This window comes from Gymnoscopelus braueri (assembly GCF_963280865.1).
Source record: "Gymnoscopelus braueri genome assembly, chromosome: 8".
In the NCBI taxonomy this organism is placed as follows: Eukaryota; Metazoa; Chordata; class Actinopteri; order Myctophiformes; family Myctophidae; genus Gymnoscopelus; species Gymnoscopelus braueri.
The window spans coordinates 23,032,427-23,055,768 of NC_137609.1; the positions used below are offsets into that span (position 1 = coordinate 23,032,427).

General features: G+C 40.2%; 3 protein-coding genes across 4 annotated transcripts; 2 read left to right on the forward strand and 1 right to left on the reverse strand.

Annotated features, from left to right (window-relative positions):
• Window positions 1–336: 336 nt before the first annotated feature.
• On the reverse strand, window positions 337–4,465 carry cUnh11orf54 (chromosome Un C11orf54 homolog). Of its 2 annotated transcripts, none has more exons than XM_080434965.1 (9): window positions 4,356–4,465; window positions 3,989–4,092; window positions 3,783–3,881; window positions 3,052–3,125; window positions 2,874–2,975; window positions 2,580–2,756; window positions 2,113–2,262; window positions 1,258–1,374; window positions 337–752 (listed from the first exon to the last, which is right to left on the reverse strand). In XM_080434965.1, exons 2-9 carry the CDS (start codon window positions 4,050–4,052, stop codon window positions 579–581), a joined length of 957 nt encoding a protein of 318 aa, XP_080291091.1. In that variant the 5' UTR covers window positions 4,053–4,092; window positions 4,356–4,465; the 3' UTR covers window positions 337–578. The 2 variants fall into 2 exon arrangements, with proteins under 2 accessions (XP_080291091.1, XP_080291092.1); XM_080434966.1 differs by having other exon boundaries at window positions 3,989–4,088; window positions 4,356–4,390.
• A 490-nt stretch (window positions 4,466–4,955) lies between these two features.
• On the forward strand, window positions 4,956–10,356 carry LOC308090463 (uncharacterized protein). The gene is made up of 5 exons (XM_080435660.1): window positions 4,956–5,445; window positions 6,436–6,766; window positions 6,867–7,006; window positions 7,088–7,127; window positions 7,807–10,356. Exons 1-5 carry the CDS (start codon window positions 5,237–5,239, stop codon window positions 8,893–8,895), a joined length of 1,809 nt encoding a protein of 602 aa, XP_080291786.1. The 5' UTR covers window positions 4,956–5,236; the 3' UTR covers window positions 8,896–10,356.
• Window positions 10,357–11,166: 810 nt separating this feature from the next.
• aspa (aspartoacylase) lies at window positions 11,167–19,630 on the forward strand. The gene is made up of 6 exons (XM_080436658.1): window positions 11,167–11,588; window positions 13,447–13,642; window positions 14,533–14,626; window positions 14,777–14,884; window positions 17,224–17,333; window positions 18,537–19,630. Exons 1-6 carry the CDS (start codon window positions 11,341–11,343, stop codon window positions 18,726–18,728), a joined length of 948 nt encoding a protein of 315 aa, XP_080292784.1. The 5' UTR covers window positions 11,167–11,340; the 3' UTR covers window positions 18,729–19,630.
• Window positions 19,631–23,342: the final 3,712 nt, after the last annotated feature.

Sequence of the window (23,342 nt, forward strand, 5' to 3'; positions counted from 1 at the left end):
CAGCATAATTTGGTTAAAACGTGAAACTGATCTCTTAGTACTTAGGAAGATGAACATGTTTGAGGACAGTACCGTAGAAACAGTACCACTAGAGAGGTGTGTTGAAAGATAGACCCCCTTACTCATACATTCACCATTCAGGGGTGTTTGCAACATAATGACATCTATCTTTTCTCAGACTTCCCAATTCCCACAAACATATTTAGCATGCATTAACATTACATGACTGTGTTTTTCACACAACACAGCGATGTCAGCACTGTGGAATACAACACATTACAGTACTGACAATGGTAGATGAATACAGTAAGAATTTCAACTCAGTTTATTTATGGATGGCTGGTGTGTGATTCTTTTATTTTGTAAAGTGTAATTATATCAATTTCTATGGAAAGATATAAGATATATGGGACATGTTGGTTGGTTATGCTTTTCATTGCAAAGTGAAACGGCCTTTACGACAAATATCAATACAGAAAAACAAATCTCATATCTGATGTGTTAATTCCTTATTGATTCAAGTAAGCAAGAAATACTAAGTTAACGTTACTAACATGATGTTAACATGTTTCCTTTTTTCAATCTCGGCCAACGGCGTGGGTCTCCTTGGGCCTGTCGATGCGGTAAACAAACTCAGCTGGCATAAAGTAACCCAGGTACTCCACAGTGTCAGGAGTCGTGTCTATGTAGTAGTGTCCACCTTCTCCATGATGACTGAAGCAGTGTGTGTGCTCGACACGCAGGTCCAAGCCCTGGATAGCAAACAAGTCAGGAGAAAGCTAGTTGAAGAGTCAGTCTCAAAAGACAGACAGAAAATCTATCCATAAAACGCAGGTCAGCAGACCTAGATTACGGTTGAGTCATTAAACACAGTTTATTGAACCTCTGGAAGTACAAGCGGCACATAATGTTTCAGAAATAAGTATGAGCAGTCTGCACAGATTTTGCAGATGAACTTCTTTTCTTTCTTTTTTGCTAGAATTAATTTGGTTACTGTAGTCCCAAAACCAGCTAGAATACATAGAAATGCATGACCATTTCAGGGCACCGATAGGCGAGTGGTTAAGGCGCATACTATGTGGGATCTGATGCCTGACAGCAAGTCTCGGGTTCGATTCCTGGGCCCAGCAAACCTGTGCTGCATGTCACTCCCTGACTCTCTCTCCCTTGTTCCAGTCTCTCTACACTGTATAACTATCAATAAAGGCAAAAAAAATCCATTCCACCGACAACATGCACTGTACGATCTTTACTTACAGGGTCTCTGGATACGAGTACGGACTGGCAGATCAGTGGGGCGCTGACCTCAAAGTGTTTCAGCCAGCTGTTGACATCATCATCGGTGTTGAGGGGACAGGCTGAAAACTCCCGTGGCTATGAACAAGACATAAAAGATATTAAAGCTACAATCTGGGATTTTTTATTTAATGGATAAAATGTTAGTCTAAAGGTAGGGAGGTAAGTGATATCTTTTGGTAAAACAAAAGGTTTTTTGTTTAAAGGTTAAAGCTCTATATTCTGATAGTAATCATTGCTATAGATAGTTAATTCAGCAATAGGGGTCTGCCCTTCCCTCCAGCTCGTACAATGAGTACTATCAGAATATAAAGCTATTTCACAGTTATTTTAACAAAATCACTTACCATACCTTTAACCAATCTGTATGGTAGTGTATGTTAATACAATACAACTAGCAGGTCTGTAGTGGTTGGAGGTGGTCTCACTACTCTTCAGTTGAGACATTTTGTGTGTTGGGTAGGACGCCTACTGGTTGACAATGTCAATAAAGTTATTTGAAGCAGACAGCGCACAGGACTGCACACTAGATGCACATGCATCTTTATTGTAGTTCAGACATTGTTGCAAATTACCTCTCTGTCTGCACTCGGGAGAGGGAGACGATGGAGATAAAACTTAAGGACATTTTTTAAATGTACTAAAAGCCTAGTATTAGTGCATGAACCCTAATAGTATTAGTGTCAATAGGTCATTCATTCATTACAATGACAGATTATCACAATGTAAAATCCTCAGTGTTCATTTGCAGGTCAATTTGTACATTCAGAGTTAAATTAACATTCACGACTTTACAGCACAACTTCTATTATTTACCATGATGTGGATTTTGGCTTTCCCTTTCTGGATGATGAAGGTGCCCCCCAAGGCTAAGCTTTTATCAGGGTAGTGGGCTTCAAGAGTCGTCCTCAAGGCACCCACAAGGCTCTGCTCTCCTGTTCTCTTTTTAGCTCGCACCTCAATGACCTGGCAGAGAACCATAGAGATCACATGATTTAGTGGTGATTACTCAACCACTGCAGTCATTTTCCTTTTGTTAATGTTTATTCATTCAAGCCTTAGGAGCACACATGTTAGGGGCCTAGGTTCAACTTCAACCATGTCAGTATTAACCCACAATTCTGCAAATCTTGCCATTTATATTTTAATCCATAACCAGCCTAGCTTCTCAGTATCCACCCCAGTCCCCCATCCCTCAAAAATAACAATGTACCCATTGCATCAACTAATGAGCCTTGGATTCAATAATGTTTTGTTTGATTCCATATGAAAAACAAAATCACCTTTCCAGGTTTCCCCTCACAAGCATAAAGATTCGCCAGTAGTGCGAAGTTGCAGTCTGAGAATTTATCACTGTATCTCTCCTGTAGACACTGGCCATCAGCTGGATTGATGGAAGAAAAATAGCTGCTGTTCACAGCAGGCCTCCCCGGTACCTCGGTCAGAACTAGGGGCATCAGCTGCGGATTACAAAATTCACAGCATTGTCTTACAAAACGTGCCCAAGCAGTCTATGAACAGACCTTTATTATACTGTCAACTAAAAAAAAGAACCCTTGTCAGTTTAAGTGACACACCTCTGCATTCATTCCAACAATCCGAGAGGGCACAGCTCCTGCACCTAGTATGAATGCTCCTGGCAGTTCCACTTCCTTTGCAACTGTGTTCATGTTGTACTCCTGTGGATGCAGGTGGAATGTTAAGATCCTGCTTACCTGTATGATCATACTTTATTGTGGGTGATAGAACTACTACCTTGTCCTTTTGAACCAAGGGTACCAAGTAAGGTACTCCTCCAACATCAGTAATGCGTGGTTGCCCACACAAGCCTACATGGAAAGAAATGGTATCCATTTTCATCATGATTTGTGTGCATGGGGATCATATCTTAAACAAGCTCAGTGCTTAATGAATCTTCCAGTTTAGTAGACCTTGTATTGTGAATTTGTACTTCCATGTACTGATGTTCTCATGTCTTACTAAATAAAGTACATCAATCAATCAATCATGCAGATAAAACAATTTCAGTTCAGGAATTCTTCAATGGCATAGCTGCACAATAACAGTTTTCACAGAAGGGTTTGCAATTAATTGCAATTCCAATTAATATCTATCAACCATATACAAATATATATATATTGGGCTTCTTACTATCAGTGGTGGAAAAAAATTATTTACTCTATAGTGGATTAAAACACGTTTCGGTAACAAGAAAGAAGATAAGCTACACGTTTCTGTACAATTTAAGGCTATTGAAGATGCATACATGTGTCCATAACGGATAGAACAGAAAACAGAAGCATAACAGATAGAAGAACAGAAGACAGAAGCATAACATACAGAACAGAAGACAGAAGCATAACAGATAGAAGAACAGAAGACAGAAGCATAACAGATAGAAGAACAGAACACAGAAGCATAACAGATAAAATAGAACAGAAGACAGAAGCATAACAGATATACAACAGAACAGAAGACACACGTACCTTTGACAGGAAACTGGAACGGCTCTTTCGTAAGATCTGGACAATCGACAACACTGACTTGGGCTTCAGCAAAATTGTTTTTTAACCCTGTCTGCAACACTAAAGAAACAAAATGTGTTGATTTCCCAAGAGTTTTTTTATGGGATCATACAAAAAGAGTTGAGCTGCACAATCGCTTGCGTGCAAAGTAAAGGATCTTATCTTACCATTACAAAGTTCTTCTAAGTTCGGAACATGTAACTGGACCTTTTCGGTGTGGTTATCAGCCATCCTGTGCAAGAAATCGGGTGGATGTGGAGTATAGGCCTACCTAGTATGAGAAAGAAGTAAAGTCACGCAAAAAAAATTAAGCCTATATTTATCAATAGCCTCAATACCTTTAAGCGAGTTTATTACAGTGAACCAGGTTCACTGAACCTTTCCTCAAGCAGCAATGATAATAAAAGAAGGTGGACGATCTAATCTCTGATAGCTTCTGTGGCCTAAATTAAACAAAAACATTTAAACCAAAAACACAGTACCTAATGGGGAAAGTCTAGAGACAAAGTGTACTAAATGTGTATAGTAGCCTACCTGTGTAGAGCAGAAACCATAGAATGGCCGTGTACTGCGTGTAAACAAACAAGCAGCAAGTAAGTGTAAGTGAATGGTGAACTCGTTCTGTACATACAGTACAAACACGCCTCCTTGGGATAGGAGAACACCCATTGGTTAGAAATGCACCCTTGCGTCCAGAGCTCTGCTTGCGTCCAACGTCCAGCGTTGCCATGTCCGCTTATTATAAGCGACTTTGGGCTTGTTTTTCTGTGAAGTTGCTTGTAAATATGGACTTGTTTCTAAGTGTAGTTGCTTATTTGGTCTTTCTTCACAATTTTTGCATTATTTTAACCAGTGGTTCTCAAATATTTTCATGTCATGGACCCCCAAATTAATATGTGATATTTTTAAATTAGCAGATCTACATTCTCGCGACGCGTTGTGAGCTTGTAGATCAGCTATTTTCAATGCGTACAGTAAAGTGCTCATAATGGCCTAGCACCCCTAGTTGCGCACCCCTAGTTGCGCACCCCTAGTTGCTTCTTTTGGGCTTGTTTTCCAAGACCTAATTGCTTATTTGTCTCACAAAACCTGGCAACACTGGAAGCGTAAAGTTAACTTCCGGGTTGAAACAGGCTGTCGGCTTCCAGAGCTTAAAGTTGTTCCAACGTGGTAAATGATTTCTTTCCACGTGTGTGCTTGTGATTTCACAAGTTTGTTGATTAATATTCATGTTGAACTCTAACTTTGTGTTGGTCGGTGTTGTAACGGACTTGAATACAACATTAAGACATCTGGATGTACTTTGTTGGAGTGACTTGAAGGAAATCCAGGACCCAAGAAGCTACTGCTAACGTTACTATCTCTACTGCATTCAATGCTGCAGGAACCCCGCCATTGTTTTTGTTAGTGATATTATGATGACTGGGGTTCACCATTCTCCACCTGGGACTCAGGTAGACTCAGACTGTGTTCCTGAAGATGCTTTGGGGAACTGGGAAGGATCCCAGATTATCTTGGAGGTGGCCCCTCCAGATGTTGCACACGCCATATCCAAGTTTTTCGATAATGCTGCTGGTTCACATCTGTTCCCGAGGAATGGCCGAATTCAGTCAGAATCAGAAAGGTAAGAATGCTGCTGTGAATCCTACAGTATACTGCTGGTCTGAAAATACGTTAAACATGCAACAGACAGTACAACATCTAGCTGTAGAATACAACTCTCGTAGACTTATTTATGATTCTGACGTTTTCAATCTACGAGAGTTGTAGGGTTCACCCCCCATGGACACAGGGACTTTCAGCACTATACCCCGTAGACACTCCAAATGTACACATTGAAAATAAAGGTGCTTACCCCCACGCCCCAGATGTTAACTCTCGCTACGGGGTAGTAGTTTAATGTAATAATCCATATCTTTCAATAAAGAAGTGTTTTAATGCCGTCTGTGGCCGAACGCCATTTTTCACCCTCGTTTACTTTCTGTTTACATTGAGTGTAATTCCGGGTTTCACCAGATGGGCGCGTCACTACCTCCCATTGGGAACGTCCGACAGAATCGGCCACAGACGGCATTAAAACACTTCTTTATTGAAAGATATGGATTATTACATTAAACTACTACCCCGTAGCGAGAGTTAACATTTGGGGCGTGCGGGTAAGCACCTTTAATTTCAATCTGTACATGTTTGGAGTGTCTACGGGGTATAGTGCTGAAAGTCCCTGTGTCCATGGGGGGTGAACCCAACAACTCTCGTAGATTGAAAACGTCAGAATCATAAATACGTCTACGAGAGTTGTATTCTACAGCTATACAACATCCATGGAGTGGTGGAAAGCAACTAAGTTCTGTACTGTCTTAAGTACACATTTCAGGATTTTACATTTTCTGTGCTTTTACTTCTACTCCACTACATCTCAGAGGCAAATGTTGTACTTTTTACTCCACTACAATTATTTGAAAAATTAATTTACTTGTTACTTTGTAGATTTGTATTAAAACTTTGTCTTGTAACAGAGTACTTTTTCCACCACTGCATCCATGTCTATGATGACCAGAACTGCAGAACATATATTTTGATGTGACCAATTAACTAAACAATCATATATCTGCAGTGACTCAGGGGATAGCGTGTTCCTAACTCAAGTTCCAACACCAGAAGTGGAGAAAGCTCACCTACAACAGAGACGTCCAAGAGCTGAACAAGATGCTTTGGGCCTTGTGACATCCATCCTCCAAATCCAGTCAGCACGCAGTGCACAGAAACGTCCAAAATATGTTAAAAAGAAGTCTAAGTCCAAGTTCCAGCCAATCAAAAAAAGGCGAATGAGATGGTACTCTTTTGATTTCCTTCGTTGGATTTACAATAAAAAATCTAGATCTAGAAGCAAACAGAAGACAACTTTAAAGACGACTTTAAGGGCCTACTACAATGCAAAGCTTCATGTAAGGTTTCCTTCCTCTTCAGTGATGTCAGTTTTGCCAATCAGTTTGAATACTTAAAAAATATTATCTACTAATATGAATGCTTGTTTGTTTTTAACAGAGCTCTGTAATTGGAGGTTTCTTGAAATGTGTTAAAACACATCAAATCACAACAAATCACGGCAAAAGCAGAGATACCCAGGCATCACCTTTACCAGGAAGATACATAGATGAAGGAGTGACTTTGTCTCCACTGTCCGAGTGAGTTTATTTCAAGGAACACCACCTTTCTTTTTCTTTGCTTATAATGATGTCCATAATGATAATGTTTTTGTTTTTCAGAGAGGATGAAATATCAGATGATTGTGACATCAAAGTGGTGGTAAGCACAAAATCTTGTAGTGACTTTCAGCCCTGTTTTGCACTTCTGGCCCTAGTTGTACGCAGACTTGTTATGTTTAAAAAAATACACTATTAAAGTTACTGTACAGACAGTAGAGAAATAAATGAGAAGGTGCATGAAGGGCTGCTGATTCAGAATCTGCAGAAGTAAGAGGTAAAGGAGGATCTATTGATTGAAAAGCAGAACAGGTGGCAAGTGATGAAGATGATGAATTCTGAGAAAAAATGCAGTGAGAATGGAGAGACGAGGAAAGAAGCATGTTAATGTCACCCCTCCATTTGGACAGCACATTACAAAAAAAGATAAATAGGCAGATACATATCACTAATAAACGCATATGTCACTCACTTATAATATGTAATATTGTTGGTAAAAGTGAATATATACATCTACAGTGTCTTTCTATGTATTTAGGGTTTTATACAAGAAATACAGCCTTAATCTTATTTATAAACTATATATATATATAGTTATTATACATATATATACATTTTTTAAACACTATCTGTGTAGCCACAACCCCCCTCCAACCAATCCCTGAAAGTTGGCAACCTTGCATTGCCATGACTGATATGGATTGCTGATGACATGCAACAATGAACCATTCAGATGTAAAATTGGTCCTGATAACTACCGCCTGTTTTTTGTCATCTGTCAGAAACTGAACCGTTTTGCTACATCATCAAAACCAAGACTGAAGAAGACTAATCCACCAAGCCAGAGAGCACCACAACGTCGGGGTAATGCCACAAATGTGAATGCAGACATCACTCTGGAGACTCCTGAGCCGTCTCAGGTACAGAGCAGCGCAGACCCTTTGCCATCACAAAGTCACGATGCAATGAAACTTTGTGGAAAGAGGAGGAGTGATTCCTTGTCTCGTAATGATACAGCGGCACAAGAGGAGATGAGTGTAGATTTTTCCCAATGTGAAACTGTTGTAACTACTCAGGGAGGTGATTCTCAGTTAAAGAAAAAAAGGAAAAGAAAAAAAGAAAACAGGGATTTGGAGTTGCAGTTGTCAGGCCATTTGGAGGAGTCGATTAACATTCATTCTGATGATGCCTCAACTCTTATGGATAATACAGGTCTATCGAGAACACAGAAGAAAAAGAGAAGAACTTCTGAAATGTGTACCGCTGGACAAATCAAGGAGACAGATGATTCTCAGAAATGTACCGATGGAAGTCAGAAAGTAACTGAATGCTCCTCTGTTCAACATGTGGAAGTAACAACCAAGAAAAAGAAAAACAAGAGAATGAGTGAAGCATCCACCACTGACCTTGCAGATTGTGGTGATGTACAAAATAAACACTCTGCATCTGTGGAGAAAAGGGGAACAAATGGGACTGCTTCCTTCCTTTTTGGTGACACAGTGGAAAAAGATGACGATGCACGTGAGGAAACAACTGTCTCCTTTCCAGCTAAAAAAAAGAAGAATAAACAAAAGTGCAAATACAGACCAGGTCCAAGCACTTCTGGTTTTGACATGGAAGTCGTGGAAAATATTGATGATTCTCAGAAGGCTGTGGTGGCATCTAATGATATAGCTTTGAAAAAGAAAAAAAAGAAGGCGCTTTTGAGCTCCACAGGTTTAGCTTTGGAGGAGAGTTTTGTTATAGATAGTGAGGAGGAGTTCAAGGTACACAATAAGCACCCGCGCAGCTCTGTGTCTGAAACAAAGAGCTTGAACGAAACTGGGCTAACGTTTAAGAAAAAGAAGAAACGTAAGAAAAAAGATAATTAAGCTAGAAACTTTGGTTAAACTCAAGTGCGACGTGGAATGTGCAACTCTTGAGTTATACAGAAAATATAGAGATCAGTTTTTCAACAGTGCAATATAAATACATATCTTTTTTTAATGTATTTTTGTGCCCTGTGAACCTTATTTGAGGGTGAAAAAACAGGGTGGTCATAATGTCTGTTCATTATCAAATGTAAAGGGAGGAGTTTATTGTTTATGTTCGGCGAAAATAACTGAAATGGTAGACTTTTTTTGTTTGATCCTAATAAATGTAACATTTAACCTTATAGTATTGCTAATAATTTGATTGGAAAGTGTATGTTTTAGAATCATATTAAAGTAGTGCGTCACCCATTTTCAACCATATCTTGATATTATTAGTTACTAAAGCTCATAAGATTGCACCATTCCTGTCTACTGTCTCGCTGGTGGGCTGTGGACAGTTCAGAAAAGTGCCTGCCAATGACATAATCAATGAGGATTCCAAGCGAATAGAAGACATTGTTATTGCATTAATAAAAAATGAAGTTTTAAATCTCATTTGAAATGACCAAACCTGCTTACCAATGTCACTGGTGGGCAGTTTTCTGAACTATCCACAGGGTAACCCCCGAACACTTGCCCCTAAACATACTCGCCCCCATTTTTTCTGAGGAACACACACCCCCAGCGGCGGAAGACTCGCCCTGCTTGGCGCGGAATGCTTGCCCCCAGCGGCAGAACTCTCTCCCCGGAGTCCCCGCTTTGAGTGGAACACTCGGCCTGCTTTGTGACAGCCAACAGCCCCTAATATTAATTTTAGGAAGTTGTTAGACAAAGATATGTTAAAACGACAGAGGCCCGCCGTCTGAAGCGGTCTTGAGCCACGAGAGGCACCGCCGAGTGAGTCGCCGTGCCGAACGTTGCGAAGTCCGCTTCAGCCAACTCGGCGCCGTTCGAGTTACGTCCCGATAGGGACAGAATCATCGCACCCCCCCCCCCCCCGTCTCTGTACCCCTGAGGCGTCAAACGTTGCCGAGTAGGTTCTGGTGGCCAGAAATAAAATGGGTCTGACCGGATCCGACCGTCCCGAGGTCGCCTGAATTTGTGGGTCAGACCGTTCCGAGGTTGTCGGATTTGACCCGTGCGAGTAGGTTTTGGGGCGAGCGTTCTTGTATTCGAAACAGCCCACCAGTGAGACACACATTGAGTAGACAGAAATGGTGCCATCTTATAATGTACATTAGTGAGGACCAAAAATATATGGTTGAAAATGGGTGAAGTGGTGGTGAGTAAAGAAATTGTTTTTGTACCCTTTTTTTATTTTTATTATGTAACTTTACTTTTCTGCCTCAGATCCTGCAAAAATGTTGGAAAACCTCCCTGTTTGCTCAGGGGATAAATTAAAATGTGACCTTCAGGTCAAAATGCCTGTCAAACCATAAGTTACATAATGTAATACAGCTTTAAGGCATATCATCAGTGTACAGTTGTGACAAGAGTTCTTGACACAACACGTGAGCTTGTTGATCTGCTATTTTATTTTGTGCAAGAGGTTAAGTGTGTCTGTGGTTTTCATAAATAATTGAACCAATGAAAAGTAAGTATTAACAAGAGCTTTTGTGTAAGTAACTAAATTGGATCCATTGGAACAGGAGGTTCTTCCATTTACTAAACCGTAAGTCAAGTTTGGGACATACAGCCGATGCTTACAGGATCTATCTGTAAAGATGGCACCGAAAATGAAAATGGGATGTGATTGAGGTGAGGATCCCTCTTATAAGCTATTATTAATTCCTGAGGAAATGTAGCCTACCTGATAAGAGTAACTGTATTTACTTCAGCTGAGATAGACTTAAGCAGTTTACAAATGTGTAATGGTATTTGCAATTGAACAAAGCATGCCACCTTACATTTGCAAATGTATAATGTTCTATTAGACCAGTGGTTCTCAAAGTGGGGTCCAGGGACTCAGGGTTCCTTGAAGGGGTTCTAAATGGAACCTTACAGGTCTGTAACTCATACTGTCCAGAGTTAAAGGGGATCCTGGAAATGAAAAATTTGAGAAGCACTGTATTCGACTACCACTACAGTGCCCAATAATAAATAATGTGATCATTATAGACTATCGCAGACAATAAGCTCTGGGAATTTGTGCTCTTAGGTCAGACCCATCCGTGACATTAATCAATCGACAACATCCATGGTGTCAGTGGGAGGTACAGCCTTAACCCAACCCTCTTAGGAAATGTTGCCTGCCAACAATCCATGTAATCCACGCTGACTGCACACCACAACACACTTACGTACGGTGACTGATCATAACTCTCCAGCGGCTGTATTACGTAAGTGTCCTCACACAGCGGGCATTTTTAAGAAACGACAAACGGTGGCTTTATTGTAGCTCCATAAACTTTTTTTTATCAGCTTATCTGTGGTCTTTTTCCATTTCACGGTTGCTGTTCCAGCATGTCTTCACTTAATAATGCCATCTGTTTCAACAACGAGGCGAGGAGAGTTGCTATTTTTGGAGGCACGCATGGAAACGAGATGTCAGGCGTCACGCTTGTAAACTTGTGGATCAAAAATGGCAGTGAGATCCAACGGAAGGGGGTCGAGACGATCAGACCCTTCATCACCAACCCCAGAGCCGTGGAGAAATGCACCAGATATGTGGACACGGATCTGAACAGAGCGTTCACCACTGAGAATCTAAGGTAAATGTGTTAGAGGACCGAATGTATTACTTCAGTGTTATTATCGGTCACACTCAGCCTTGCTCACTTGCTGAGTCATGAATAAATATCTGACCCGGTTGGTTATTGATTTATTATCCAGGTTACCTGGATCACAGGTGCGTTTGGAAAAAATATAAATAATCATATATATTAATATATAATATAAATTACACTATAAATTTAAAGTGTATTTATATACAGGCCATGTATGTGTATGCATGTTCCTTGTATATTCCCCCCACACGATTATTATCAGTTGATCGAAGGGCAGGCTATCTTCAATTGATTGATTGAAGGGAAAAAAAAGCACAGAAAGTACAATTCCATTCAAAAGGATGCTAAAAGGATTAAACCCAAGAAAGCACTATGGCTTGTTTCCATTGAGGACCTGTGTATTCAATTAATCGAAATCGACAAACAATACAAATACAATACTATGCAAAAACATCATATAACGAGTAGTAGCCTACAAATAATAATGTACAGTAAACAGCTCGGGGCTCTGCTTTTCCTTGAAAAGCAGAGCCATAATATAAGCACCGAAAGCACCTTGCTTTATTGCATTGATACGATGAGACGAATCTCCAAAATTTGACAACGTTGTTGGTTGAGTTGAATTTCAGCAACGTGCGACTCGGGCACAGCGGCCGGCCAACAGTCTATCAGACCGCTCTGGTTGTCTCAGCCAGCTGGGAGAACGTGAGCGAAACGTGACAAACAGACTAAACGCGTTCAGAGCAGAGCACTTTTTTTTGTTGTTGCTTCTTTCATGCATGATGTGCACCACGGTGGAAAATAAAGTATTACGCAAACATAGGCCTACATTACTCTCATCTTCAACGTGCGCATGGCCTGGCTCAGAGCAGCCCTTCCAGCAGCAGGGAAACTGCCACACCACGAACCAGCAGAGTTCTCTTCTTTGGGTTCATCAGCTACAACTGTTAACACTCAGAAGGTAACGTGTTAGAATAGATTTGGACCCCTGCCCTCATATTGTGTGTGCACAAACTGCACATGGCGTGTAATATTACAGCTGTACATTTTTGGTTAATTGAGCTTGAGCTGAGTTTTTTTTTTGGGGGGGGGGGGGGTACTTAATTAACTTTATTAACATGATTGTTAACAGTACAGGTAGCACAGTCAAAGGTTATGGTCAAAAGACAACACAAAAAGACCCAGGGGGCTTGTTTCCATTGTGGTCCATTGTACTCAATTCATCAGTGATATATAATAGTGTACATACAATACAATACAAAAATATAGTTCTCATCGTGTCATTGTAGGCAACACTTTGATTTTTTTAGTATTGAGCAAAGCAGACAATACCAGGTACCAGGTATTATACCCACCACCACAGGTACAGGTGGGGGGCAGAGTATAGGTGTTATTATACCGTAGTTTAGAGTCTTATATGTTTAATAAAGAGGGCAGCTTTTTCCGCACGTATAACATCTGTGTATGGCATTACTGTATGGTCAAGTTTATTCATAACATGGAACTGTCCAGTCAAGTGCTCTTCTTTGGTTCAGACCCCTATTTTATACAGTATGGTTCAGACATGCACGCTTTTGTAGAAGTCTTGAATGCTAACAACACATTCTTACATTGTATCGGCTGGCACAATGAATTTCATAACTACTTAAGCATGCCATTGCAAAGGTGATACCATCCACAGGAGTAGACAATGTTAGGGTTAGGTCAATAATTAACATAGCCTCACTTATCATAGCACTTTGTTCTTTTGTCTGTGCTACTATATAAGTGGTGGTGACATTATCAAGAAGTAGGGGGTTCTATGACAGCATGATTATGTTCATCTTGTCTCTGTTCACCAAAGTGCCCCAAGTGGAGATGACCTGCCCTATGAGGTGCAGAGGGCCCAAGAGATCAACAGGATGTTTGGACCTAAAGGCAGCCCAGAGGCCTATGACGTTATCTTTGATCTCCACAACACTACTTCTAATATGGGCTGCACTCTGATTCTAGAAAGTTCCAAAGACCACTTCAACCTCCAGATGATGAACTATATCAAGGTAATAGCATTATAGTAACAAACCTGCTTCAGCTGCAAATATTTTACTTTTAACTCACATCCAGGAGCAGTCAACTTCTAGCATGGTCTGCCCTGAGAATACATTGTCACAATTGTCAAACTGATAGAATTGTTTCAAACATACATCACCTAATATATCACAGTCAGTGAGTGGTGCTGACTATAGAATACAGTAGTGGCCAATAATAGTGGTTGACTGTTCGTGTGTGTGCACCAGCAAGTGAATGTTCTACTAATTGTAGGCCTCTTTGGTGAAGCTATATATGAACACAACATAATGATCTACTTATCTCTACTTATTGAACAAGTAATGCATTCATCCAAAGTTTAGCCAGCCAAAGGTTCTTACTGACTTAAAACCTGTTACCCTAACATCTTTAGCCATGGCTATGAGAAATTAGTAAACAACAAACCTTTGCAAAATGCAAAAAGATGTATGTTTTATTCATCAGCTGAGATGCAGTGAGAAATACTACACGACACTGGTGCTAATGAATGCTCTGGCGATGCCAGTTTCAGCAAGATGTATCTGTCTGATTTTTCAGATTCCATTCGGATAGGCTAAGATTGGCTTTCAGAGTTTGAGGGAGGGGCCCGTATAGCACAAAACGCCACAAATCATGAATGCAGTTTCGATTGGCGAGAAACTTTGCAAGTACACTCCCAGTAATCCAAGGAAGAACCGCCACCCCAAATGTCTCAAATCTTTCTCAAGGTGGCGCTACAACAGGTCGCAATACAGCCCTGGGTAGGCAAACCGGCCTGGTGGGGATCTGTGCTCAGAGGAGCACACTTTTAGCTTGCATGTTGCTGCCAGTACCAGCACCTCTAAAAGTGTGTGTTTTTACTACTTTTGCATTTGTTTTGCAGAAGGCCATTGCTCCAGCTAGCTGTCCTGTTCTGCTGAATGAACATCCTCTTCTGAAATATTCAACTTCACGGTCTGTGGCCAAGCACCCTATTGGTGAGTCTTAAGTCCATTCAAACTGCGCCAGTGACTATCTAATAGCAAGATAATACTGTACATTAGGCATACTTTAACACCCTTTCCAATCCACTATACAAGCATAAGTAATAGCTTAATGCATGTAATATGGATTTTGTTTTATTTCAGGTCTGGAGGTTGGCCCTCAGCCTCAAGGGGTTTTAAGGAGCAACATCTTTGAAGCTATGAGGGTGATTCTGAAACATGCCCTGGACTTCATTGAGCTATTTAATGAAGGTAGGGGAGACTGTGGTAACTCATATCACAGCAGCTTACAGAGCAGCAGTGGTTCAGGAGGTAGGCCGTCTGGAAACCAGAAGGTTCCTTGTTCGATCCCTGGTTTCCCTTTCGTAGTGTCCTAGAGCAGTGGTTCTCAACCTGTGGTCCTTGAGGGACCTTCCAGCTAAATGATGGAGTGTCCATTTGGTTTCATTTTACGCTCTCAAGAGTTAATTTAATAAAATAAAAAAAAGATCAACGTTTGCCTGTTGTCTCTCCTAATGGTACCACATCAATACAGCATGGAATTGTGGACAAAATCTTATCAAACGACAACAAAATATTTTCAATAAGTCTTGGGTCTGAGAGTCTAAGTCTCATCAAATGGTCGTCCGTGGCTCAAATGGACCTTGATATGAAAGGGGTTGAAAACCACTGTCCTAGAGCAAGACACTGAACCCTAATGCTCCTGATGAGCAGGATGGTTGCCTCTGTGAACGTTCGTGTTTGTGAATGTGTGTGTGTGTGAATGTGTGACTGTAAAGCACTTTGCTTGCAGGCTTTTTTAAGCATCCAAATTTCTCTTTTAGCGACAACATAATACGTTTTCAATTTCAACACAACTAAGCAATGTACAAGTAGTTTGTAACATGTAAAAGTTCCTGCCTACCACTGCAGAGACTATAGGGGTTTGAATCCCCCCGGTGCATCCAGCTTGGCTGTGCGCTCCTACAAACACAATTGGCAATGTGCCACCCAGGTGCCCCCCTCCCCATTTTCTAAAGCAGAAGAACGGTGTTTGAGCATTCAAAGAACAGCATTTCAGCATTTAGAGGACATTGTTTCAGCATTCAGAGAATAGCGTTTCAGCATTTAGAGCACTGTTTCCCAAACAGTGGGTCGGGAGTCGGGACCCATTCGTGGGTCGCAGACCAATTTTTGTTGGTCGTGAGTAAATAAAAGTTTGTTTCCTACATAAGAAATAATAATCTTATTTCAAAAGATTTTTAAAAACTTTTCATCAATTAAAAACAATTCTTTTTTTTTTCCAAAATGTATTTCATATATAAAATGAAAACATCTAATACTGTCCATAAATACATAAAAAAAGAAAAGAAAATAGCAGGTCTACAAGCTATTGTGAGCTTGTAGATCTGCTATTTTCACTGGTTTGGGTCCAGGAAAAAAAGTATAATTCCTCTTTTGGGTCTTGAGCAAAAAATGTTGGGAACCACTGATTTAGAGGACATTGTTTCAGTATTTAGAGAACATTGTTTCAGCATTCAGATAACAGTGGTTAACATTCAGAGAACAGCGTTTCAGCAATTAGCAAAAAGGCTAAAGGCTTACATAAACAAGCAAACTGTGCCAAGTGTGAGTTTCAGTCGATCTGTTCCCCTAACTCGCCTGTTGGTGAATGACATGCTTGTTGGAAGTTGGTTAGTTTCCATGTCATTGGCATGGGTGCCAATGGTTCAGTATTCCTCTGTCCCGGGACCACACTGATGCTAATGAATGCAATGGCATGGTCATGAATTGGTTTTCCTATTCTCTGAAAATGAAAGGCATAAAGTTCAAAGAAGCAACAGGTTGGGTTCTATGAGATAAGAAACTTACATTCTATGCCTTGTTATTATCACTGAGTAAGGCATAATGTACTGCAAACAAACGCAGAGTGGAAGGGTCATGGAAGGGGTTAATTTGGCAATGATGACCTTCTCACTGCACAGTATCCCACGTAATTTACATTATATTATCGCTACTTATGACCGAAATGAATAATTGATGAAAAATTGCGAACAAATATTTATTTAAAATGTTTTATTTTTAACTTACAAGCTTCCACTAAAAAGTAATGCATTAAATTCTACAATTAAACCTACTTCCATAGAAATATAAACACTGTAGCCTGATTTGTGAAACAAATGCAGTACATAATACATGAGACAATACAGATATTAGACACCCTGGACTATATAAAAGGAAGGCGGTATGTGGAGGTATTGACAATCATGTCTCACATATCTCCTGCCTCTGCCCTCAGTTTCCTGTCTCTGCACTTTCCTGTCTAAATAAAGAAACAACTACAAAAAACTATTTTAAACATAGAAAATAGTTCTTTGAATGGTTTGACCTTTGCCTGAGCTAATTAATTCTGGTGTGCTGCAAACACATTGCATTTCAAATGCATAATTTTTGACAGCTGTTGTGAACTAACTTTAAATTAAATACACGGTTGTAATGAGTAAAATCATCCAGCAAGACCAGCGTAGGACCATTTCTAAGAATGCAGGATACTGACTGTATGTAGCTTGTACTACGACTCACAAGGCTGCTGTTTTCTATGTGTTTTGTAGGTATGGAGTTCCCTCCATGTGCTGTAGATGTGTTCAGAGTCTTAGAGAGGATGGACTATCCCAGAGATACCAACGGCAACATCATTGCCATGGTGCACCCCAATCTACAGGTGAATACCAAATTAAGAACGTGTTTCTATTTCTCTCATAATTAATTGCTTTTCACTAACCTGATAATAATGAATGAGGAAAGGACACATCTCTGGAGGATGTGAGAATATTTTTGACGCAGAAAATAGTCGATCTACAAGCTCACAACTGAGCTTCTAGGCTGCTTTACACCAGCGTGCAACAAAGTATAAACCAGGCTGTGTGGTCTACCCAGGGCTGATGACAGTCATTGGTTGTGGCCGGCAGGATGCGATGAGGCTGCAGAGGGAAAAAGCGTTAATACGACATACTGTACAGTTAAAAGTTTTGCATTTGTGGTGCCTCCTATCAGAAGTGAAAGCATTTTTGGAGATGTGCTCTAGATACTCGTAGGTCCCTCAACAGGCAATTCCAATTTAGAGTTGATTGGATGTTGCATTCATGATATATGCCTTTTTTTAATAGCCCACTGATTGACTGATTGAGACCATTTGTACCTAATTTGTTTTTTGTAAAGTATAATGTTTCTGCAACAAACAGCAGAAACATGATTGTGGCACCCCTATGGGCGTAAGTGAAAGCGCTTTTGGCTCTGTCGATAGGACAATGAGTACAGTACATGACTTCTGGCATATTTTTGTAAAATGGGCCCCTCCCGCAAACTTTAGAAGGCAATCATAGCCAATTGGAATGGAATATGAAAAATCTGAATTACACATTTTCATAACTTGACTCCAGAGATACCTATTTGTGTGAACTCTGTTCTGTGAGAGTAGTAGCAAAAAGTGTGTTTTGAAGAAAATTCAAAATGGTGGAAAATCTAGTTAGGCGGTAATGGCCGTGGCTTATATGGGGACTTGCATCATGATCAAAGCAATCCAGGGGGACATTTCTTTTTCATATGGTTCTAGAGTTATAGGCCAAAATATTTAAAGTGGCCTGGCATAGCGCTACTATGAGGCCAATTTGAAGTGTGTAGTGTCTTCCTTGGCCAAAGTTTCATGCTGATCGTGCAGCGTTGTCCGAGATTAGCTGCACAGTCACACGTACACACACGTGTACACTAACACACACACAGACAGGGTCGAAAACATAGTCTTTGCCTCCTGTCCTGTCGGCCTGACGATGACAATCAGGCTTTAGGAGAACAGACCTCCTCCAATAGCAAGGTGTCAGGTTTCCACAAAGGCCCTCTTCAGCCTTTTCCCTTGTTGTCGTTCCAGGACTGTGACTGGGAACCGCTGAACCCTGGTGACCCTATGTTCCAAACATTTGATGGAAGGACCCTCCACTATGAAGGAACTGGCACGGTCTATCCCACTTTTATTAATGAGGCAGCCTATTATGAAAAACAACAGGCATTCGTAACCACGAGGCGAGAGACCTTGGCAGCTAGAGCTATCAGAAAAACATAAATAATTGTTACATACTATTCAAGAAATGGCATTTGTGTTTACACAAATTCACAGTAATGATCTTTACAGATTTTATTTTTATTTTTGTAATACATTTTCCATAGTGTTGATTAAAAAACAATATACTACACAGACTTAGTCTTTGTGTCAGGATTGTAAAATATTTTAACTATGCAAACAATTTTGTGGAAATGTTGTGGGTAATACTGTGAAAGTGATTGATCTAAAGACTATTGTTGTGGTTAGCATTTGCTACAATTCTTTGCACATGTGTTTAGTATATATTTTAAAACATTGAAGAAGCAGATGCTTTGCAGAATATAACGTTCTGAAGTATACTAATATATCTCCTTTAACTGCTCAGGAAGGCCATCTGAGGTCTTAAATAACAATGTTTGGCCCTTTTATGAAGACATGTATGTGGCCTTTTACTGCAACAGCACAACTGCCGCTACCTACCTGTCACTTACTGTAAACCCAGTGGTTGTATTGATGGTGCTTTCCTACTGTTGCCTTATAAACAATTATTATAATTGCATAACAGATTTTAAGAGGAATTTATATTTGATCTTAATATGAAATGAATTGAATATGATTTGAAATGTTTTTATAATGACACTGTATTTGTTTTGTTGTTTTGATATTTAGAGTTTTTAAGTGAGAGAGAGAGAGAGAGAGAGAGAGAGAGATAAAGGCATATGAAATGTCAAGTCATGGAAAGTATATGTATTTTCTAACCTTGTTCATGTTTTTGATATTGTAATTAAAAAAGAACTGTTGTGGTCTTAGTAATGCACTTTTCTTTTAACATTATGTTTGATAGCATTCTTTGAAATGATTGGTTCATTACTTCCAAGGTCTTTGACATCCTGTGAAAATGATACAATCAATAAATATAGCTACATCCTACACTCACTTGATCATTTGTTTCTACTGTGTTTCTACTGTGTTACCCAATATAAACTGGTGATTTAAAATGCAACATTCGTTTCACGTCATGCAGCTCAAAGAACCACAAGGGGGCAACACATAACCATTAAAAAACTTTCTAACCTTCAACCATAAACAGTAGCCTACCAGTCAGTACATAAAACTGAGTTGTCTGTATGTGTTGCACAAATAGAGCTTTAAGGGTGAGTTCTGTTGCAAATATGAAAATAAATGACCAAACAGAACAACGGCAACTAAACCACAACATTAATTACAATACCATGCAGAACTCAACAAGCACAACCAACAAAATAAAATGTGTGGGTTCAGCCCAAGGCATGCTGGAGAAATCACTCCATGCCAAACTAGCATACCCCAGGATGCTACAGAGCCACCACCTGAGGGGTTTAAGTGTCCCCATTCCTCAGTAACCCACGCACCTAACACAAAATCCAAGATATGCTGAGGCAGAGACCTCCTTCACTTCCCAGGCCCTGGAGGCTCGGGTGTGCCAGTGTGAGGGATCTCCGTATCCACCCAGGTTGCTTCCATGCAGGTGATGAGCCAATAAGGTGCTTGTCCTGATGGACAAACTTATGGCCACCAGCTGCACCCGAGAGCAGACCACGTTGAGTTTGGCCAGCACAGTGCATGAGTTTTTGGGAGAGCTCCTTCTTCTTGTCTTTTTTTCTTTTTTTAAATAGATTTAGAGTAGCCAATTTAATTGTTATGACAATTAATCCTGCTTTTGTATGCTACTGGCACACCAGGCCATATCTATGCAACTGCCAGTGAGGATCTCCCACCAGAAGGACAAAGCACCTCCATCCAACTCCTCCCATTCAACACCACTCGCTGACAGGCGCCACCCCCAGCCCGTAGAAGTCGCTAGTGCCAAAAATCGCCCTCCCCACCTGGTCTCCCTCCCCCAAACACAGCCAATTGTGTTCATTTAGCGCTTGGCCAAGCCACATACACCACATGGGATTCAAACCCCTAGACTCCACAGTGGTGGACAGGTAATTTACCCCTGCATCACCCGAGACCCCCTTCTTTCTTGTCAGGTCAAACAACCATACCTTTGCGCCTAGGTCTGGGGTTCTCATCCAGGGGTTCCAGGAAAATACTATTAAATTTTTTATACGTATATAGTCAGTCCAAAAATGTGGGTGTAATGACTTATATAATTGTAATAAAAGTGTGAGACTGAGTCTAAAGTGAGACTTATGGTTGTAATTGTTCACTACAATGTATTGTGTAGCCGAACTTTTTAAACTGCAATTAAAACATTTATTTCTATTGAGCAAAAATTAAGGGGGTACTTCAGTTGAATTTTTGAGAATTGGTGATCAGTGGGAGGGGAGAAAATTTGGATGGCAGACAGTTCCCTCACTGTGCCGCCCTTCTGTAGGTTAAAGGTGGTGATGGCTGAGGGCTCAGGGGCCGTTGGCCCGTCCTCTGTCTCATCGGCTTCTCTTGTGACTGGTGGGGGAGACCCGAAGTGGCTGCTGCACTGTCTCCTTGTTGATCATGTCAAATTACACCCACACCCACAATTGTCTGTTTTGCTTCTCAGTCATAGAGAGAAACACGTCCCGACCAACCTGTAGGAGTCACTAGTGCAGCAATAGAGATCGTCCTTCCCTGCTGGCTTCCCATGGCCAATTGTGCCTGGCCAAGCCGGAGGCACTGTGGAGGAATCGAAAGTGGGTCTCCACGATTGTGGTAGAAACTTTACCCATGCACTGACCAGAGGCTCCAACTTCTTAATATTCGAGAAATATTTTTATTGCAGCTTGTGCAATACAAGTGGCTCTAACAAAGTTCAACCACAAAAAGGGTGGTGCTATAACCAACCCATCACCCATGGTCTCACAACCAACCCATATAAAAATATGAAAAGAAATGACCAAATGGATCAACAGACACTAAATAACAATTTAAATAATAAGCATGCAGAACTAACTCTAATAACAACAATAAGTCATTAAGTGTTGCCACACCCAGGACACTACTGTATTGCTCAGTATGGAATTAAATGTACTATTTACAACTTTATACAATAACAATATTTGTTTTAATAATGCTGATCGTATTAGACAAATCCAGAAATGATATTCTATCCAATGATATTACATTCATTGAGGTTTATTTTTATAATGAAATAAGGTATTTGAAAATACACATTTTTTTAAAAATCAGCATACATGTAACACTAAAAATTACAATATATTATCACACCCATCCTGTGTCAATATGGCCAATACATTTTTGGGATTTAAATGTTTTCTTACTGTAGGGTGAATATCTTTTGTGATTTGGGGCCTGAAGAATGTTAGTAGATTTCTTTGAGCCTTTTTCTGATATTGACTATATCATTTCATACTACAAGTATTAGTCTTAGGTCACTGAATATAGGCCGATACTTGTGCCAACACTGCCACAGGGATTACTGAAATTGTCAATGACTTGACTCACTCACTTCATTTGGCATCTGCTCAAATGTTAATTACTCTAAAATGTTCACTTTTATTGTCTCATTGTCATTGTTATGCAATACAACGAGCAGGAAGTCTTTCAATCTGACATCAAAGATAAAGTTGACTGGTGTTAGTCATATAAGACAGTGGTACTTCTGAATTCCTCAGACTTGTCACGTGTTTGTGGATTAGTCAGAACGTTTATGAATTTCCTGTTCTCTCATCGCAGACTCATGAAGGCTTCTGTATTCCTTGCTCCAACCAGGGATGTCAACAAAGCAACCATGTTGCTTGCTAAAAATAAGTGATTTCAAGCGTCCGTTCTTCACTTGAAAATCAGTTATTTTGGTTGAGCAATACGTCATATAGTCTTATGATTAAGTATAAATTCGGCTTAGGTTGCTGATCAATGATTCCCCGGACTAGAGAGAGCTTTTAGGAGCATGCATGTTTCAGTTCTTGGCAAGGATCCAAATGGGCACTCAGAGACACCAACTGACCATCTTTATGCCCCCCCCCTCTCCTTCTCTCTGTCCAGCGATTCCTATCTTGTATATTATACTTTTACTGGAAATCATCTGCTTTGCTGCTCACCATCATTTCTGTTGAATGTAGCTGTTTGTAGATCACAATGATCAAGATCAAGGTTTATTCCTTTGTGTATGACAGATTGCAGAGGTATTCTTATTGAATTAAAAGTATTCAAATAAAGCCAAATTCCATATATTCTGAAATGTAATTCATGAATAAATATATGATAATAATAATAATACATACATAACTGTAATAAACAATATAAGAACCTATAATGTGTGTCTCACCAAAGCAACACCATAAATCAATCAAGGTTGGTAAAAGAAGCATTAATCCAAGTGATGACATGTGCATATGTCCATGTGTGTGCATGCTCTGGATGCATGCATGCATCAGAGAGTGAGGAATATGCATGCACAGAATCACTGATGGTACATGTTAGTTGATATCCTGGAAAAACAGTTTTCCTCAGAGGCCTGGTAGCAAGTGGTTTGATAAACATTCAGGCCACTCCCCCGTCTTAATGTCTCACCGCTGAAACCACCAGCTAGAGGGAAGAACATGAACCATACCCACAGGGCTTGTCTTGTACATTCCTATATTACACATGTGATGTCTGGTAAATCTCCAATATTTATGTACTGCATTATATGTGTGTCAGTGCTATTGT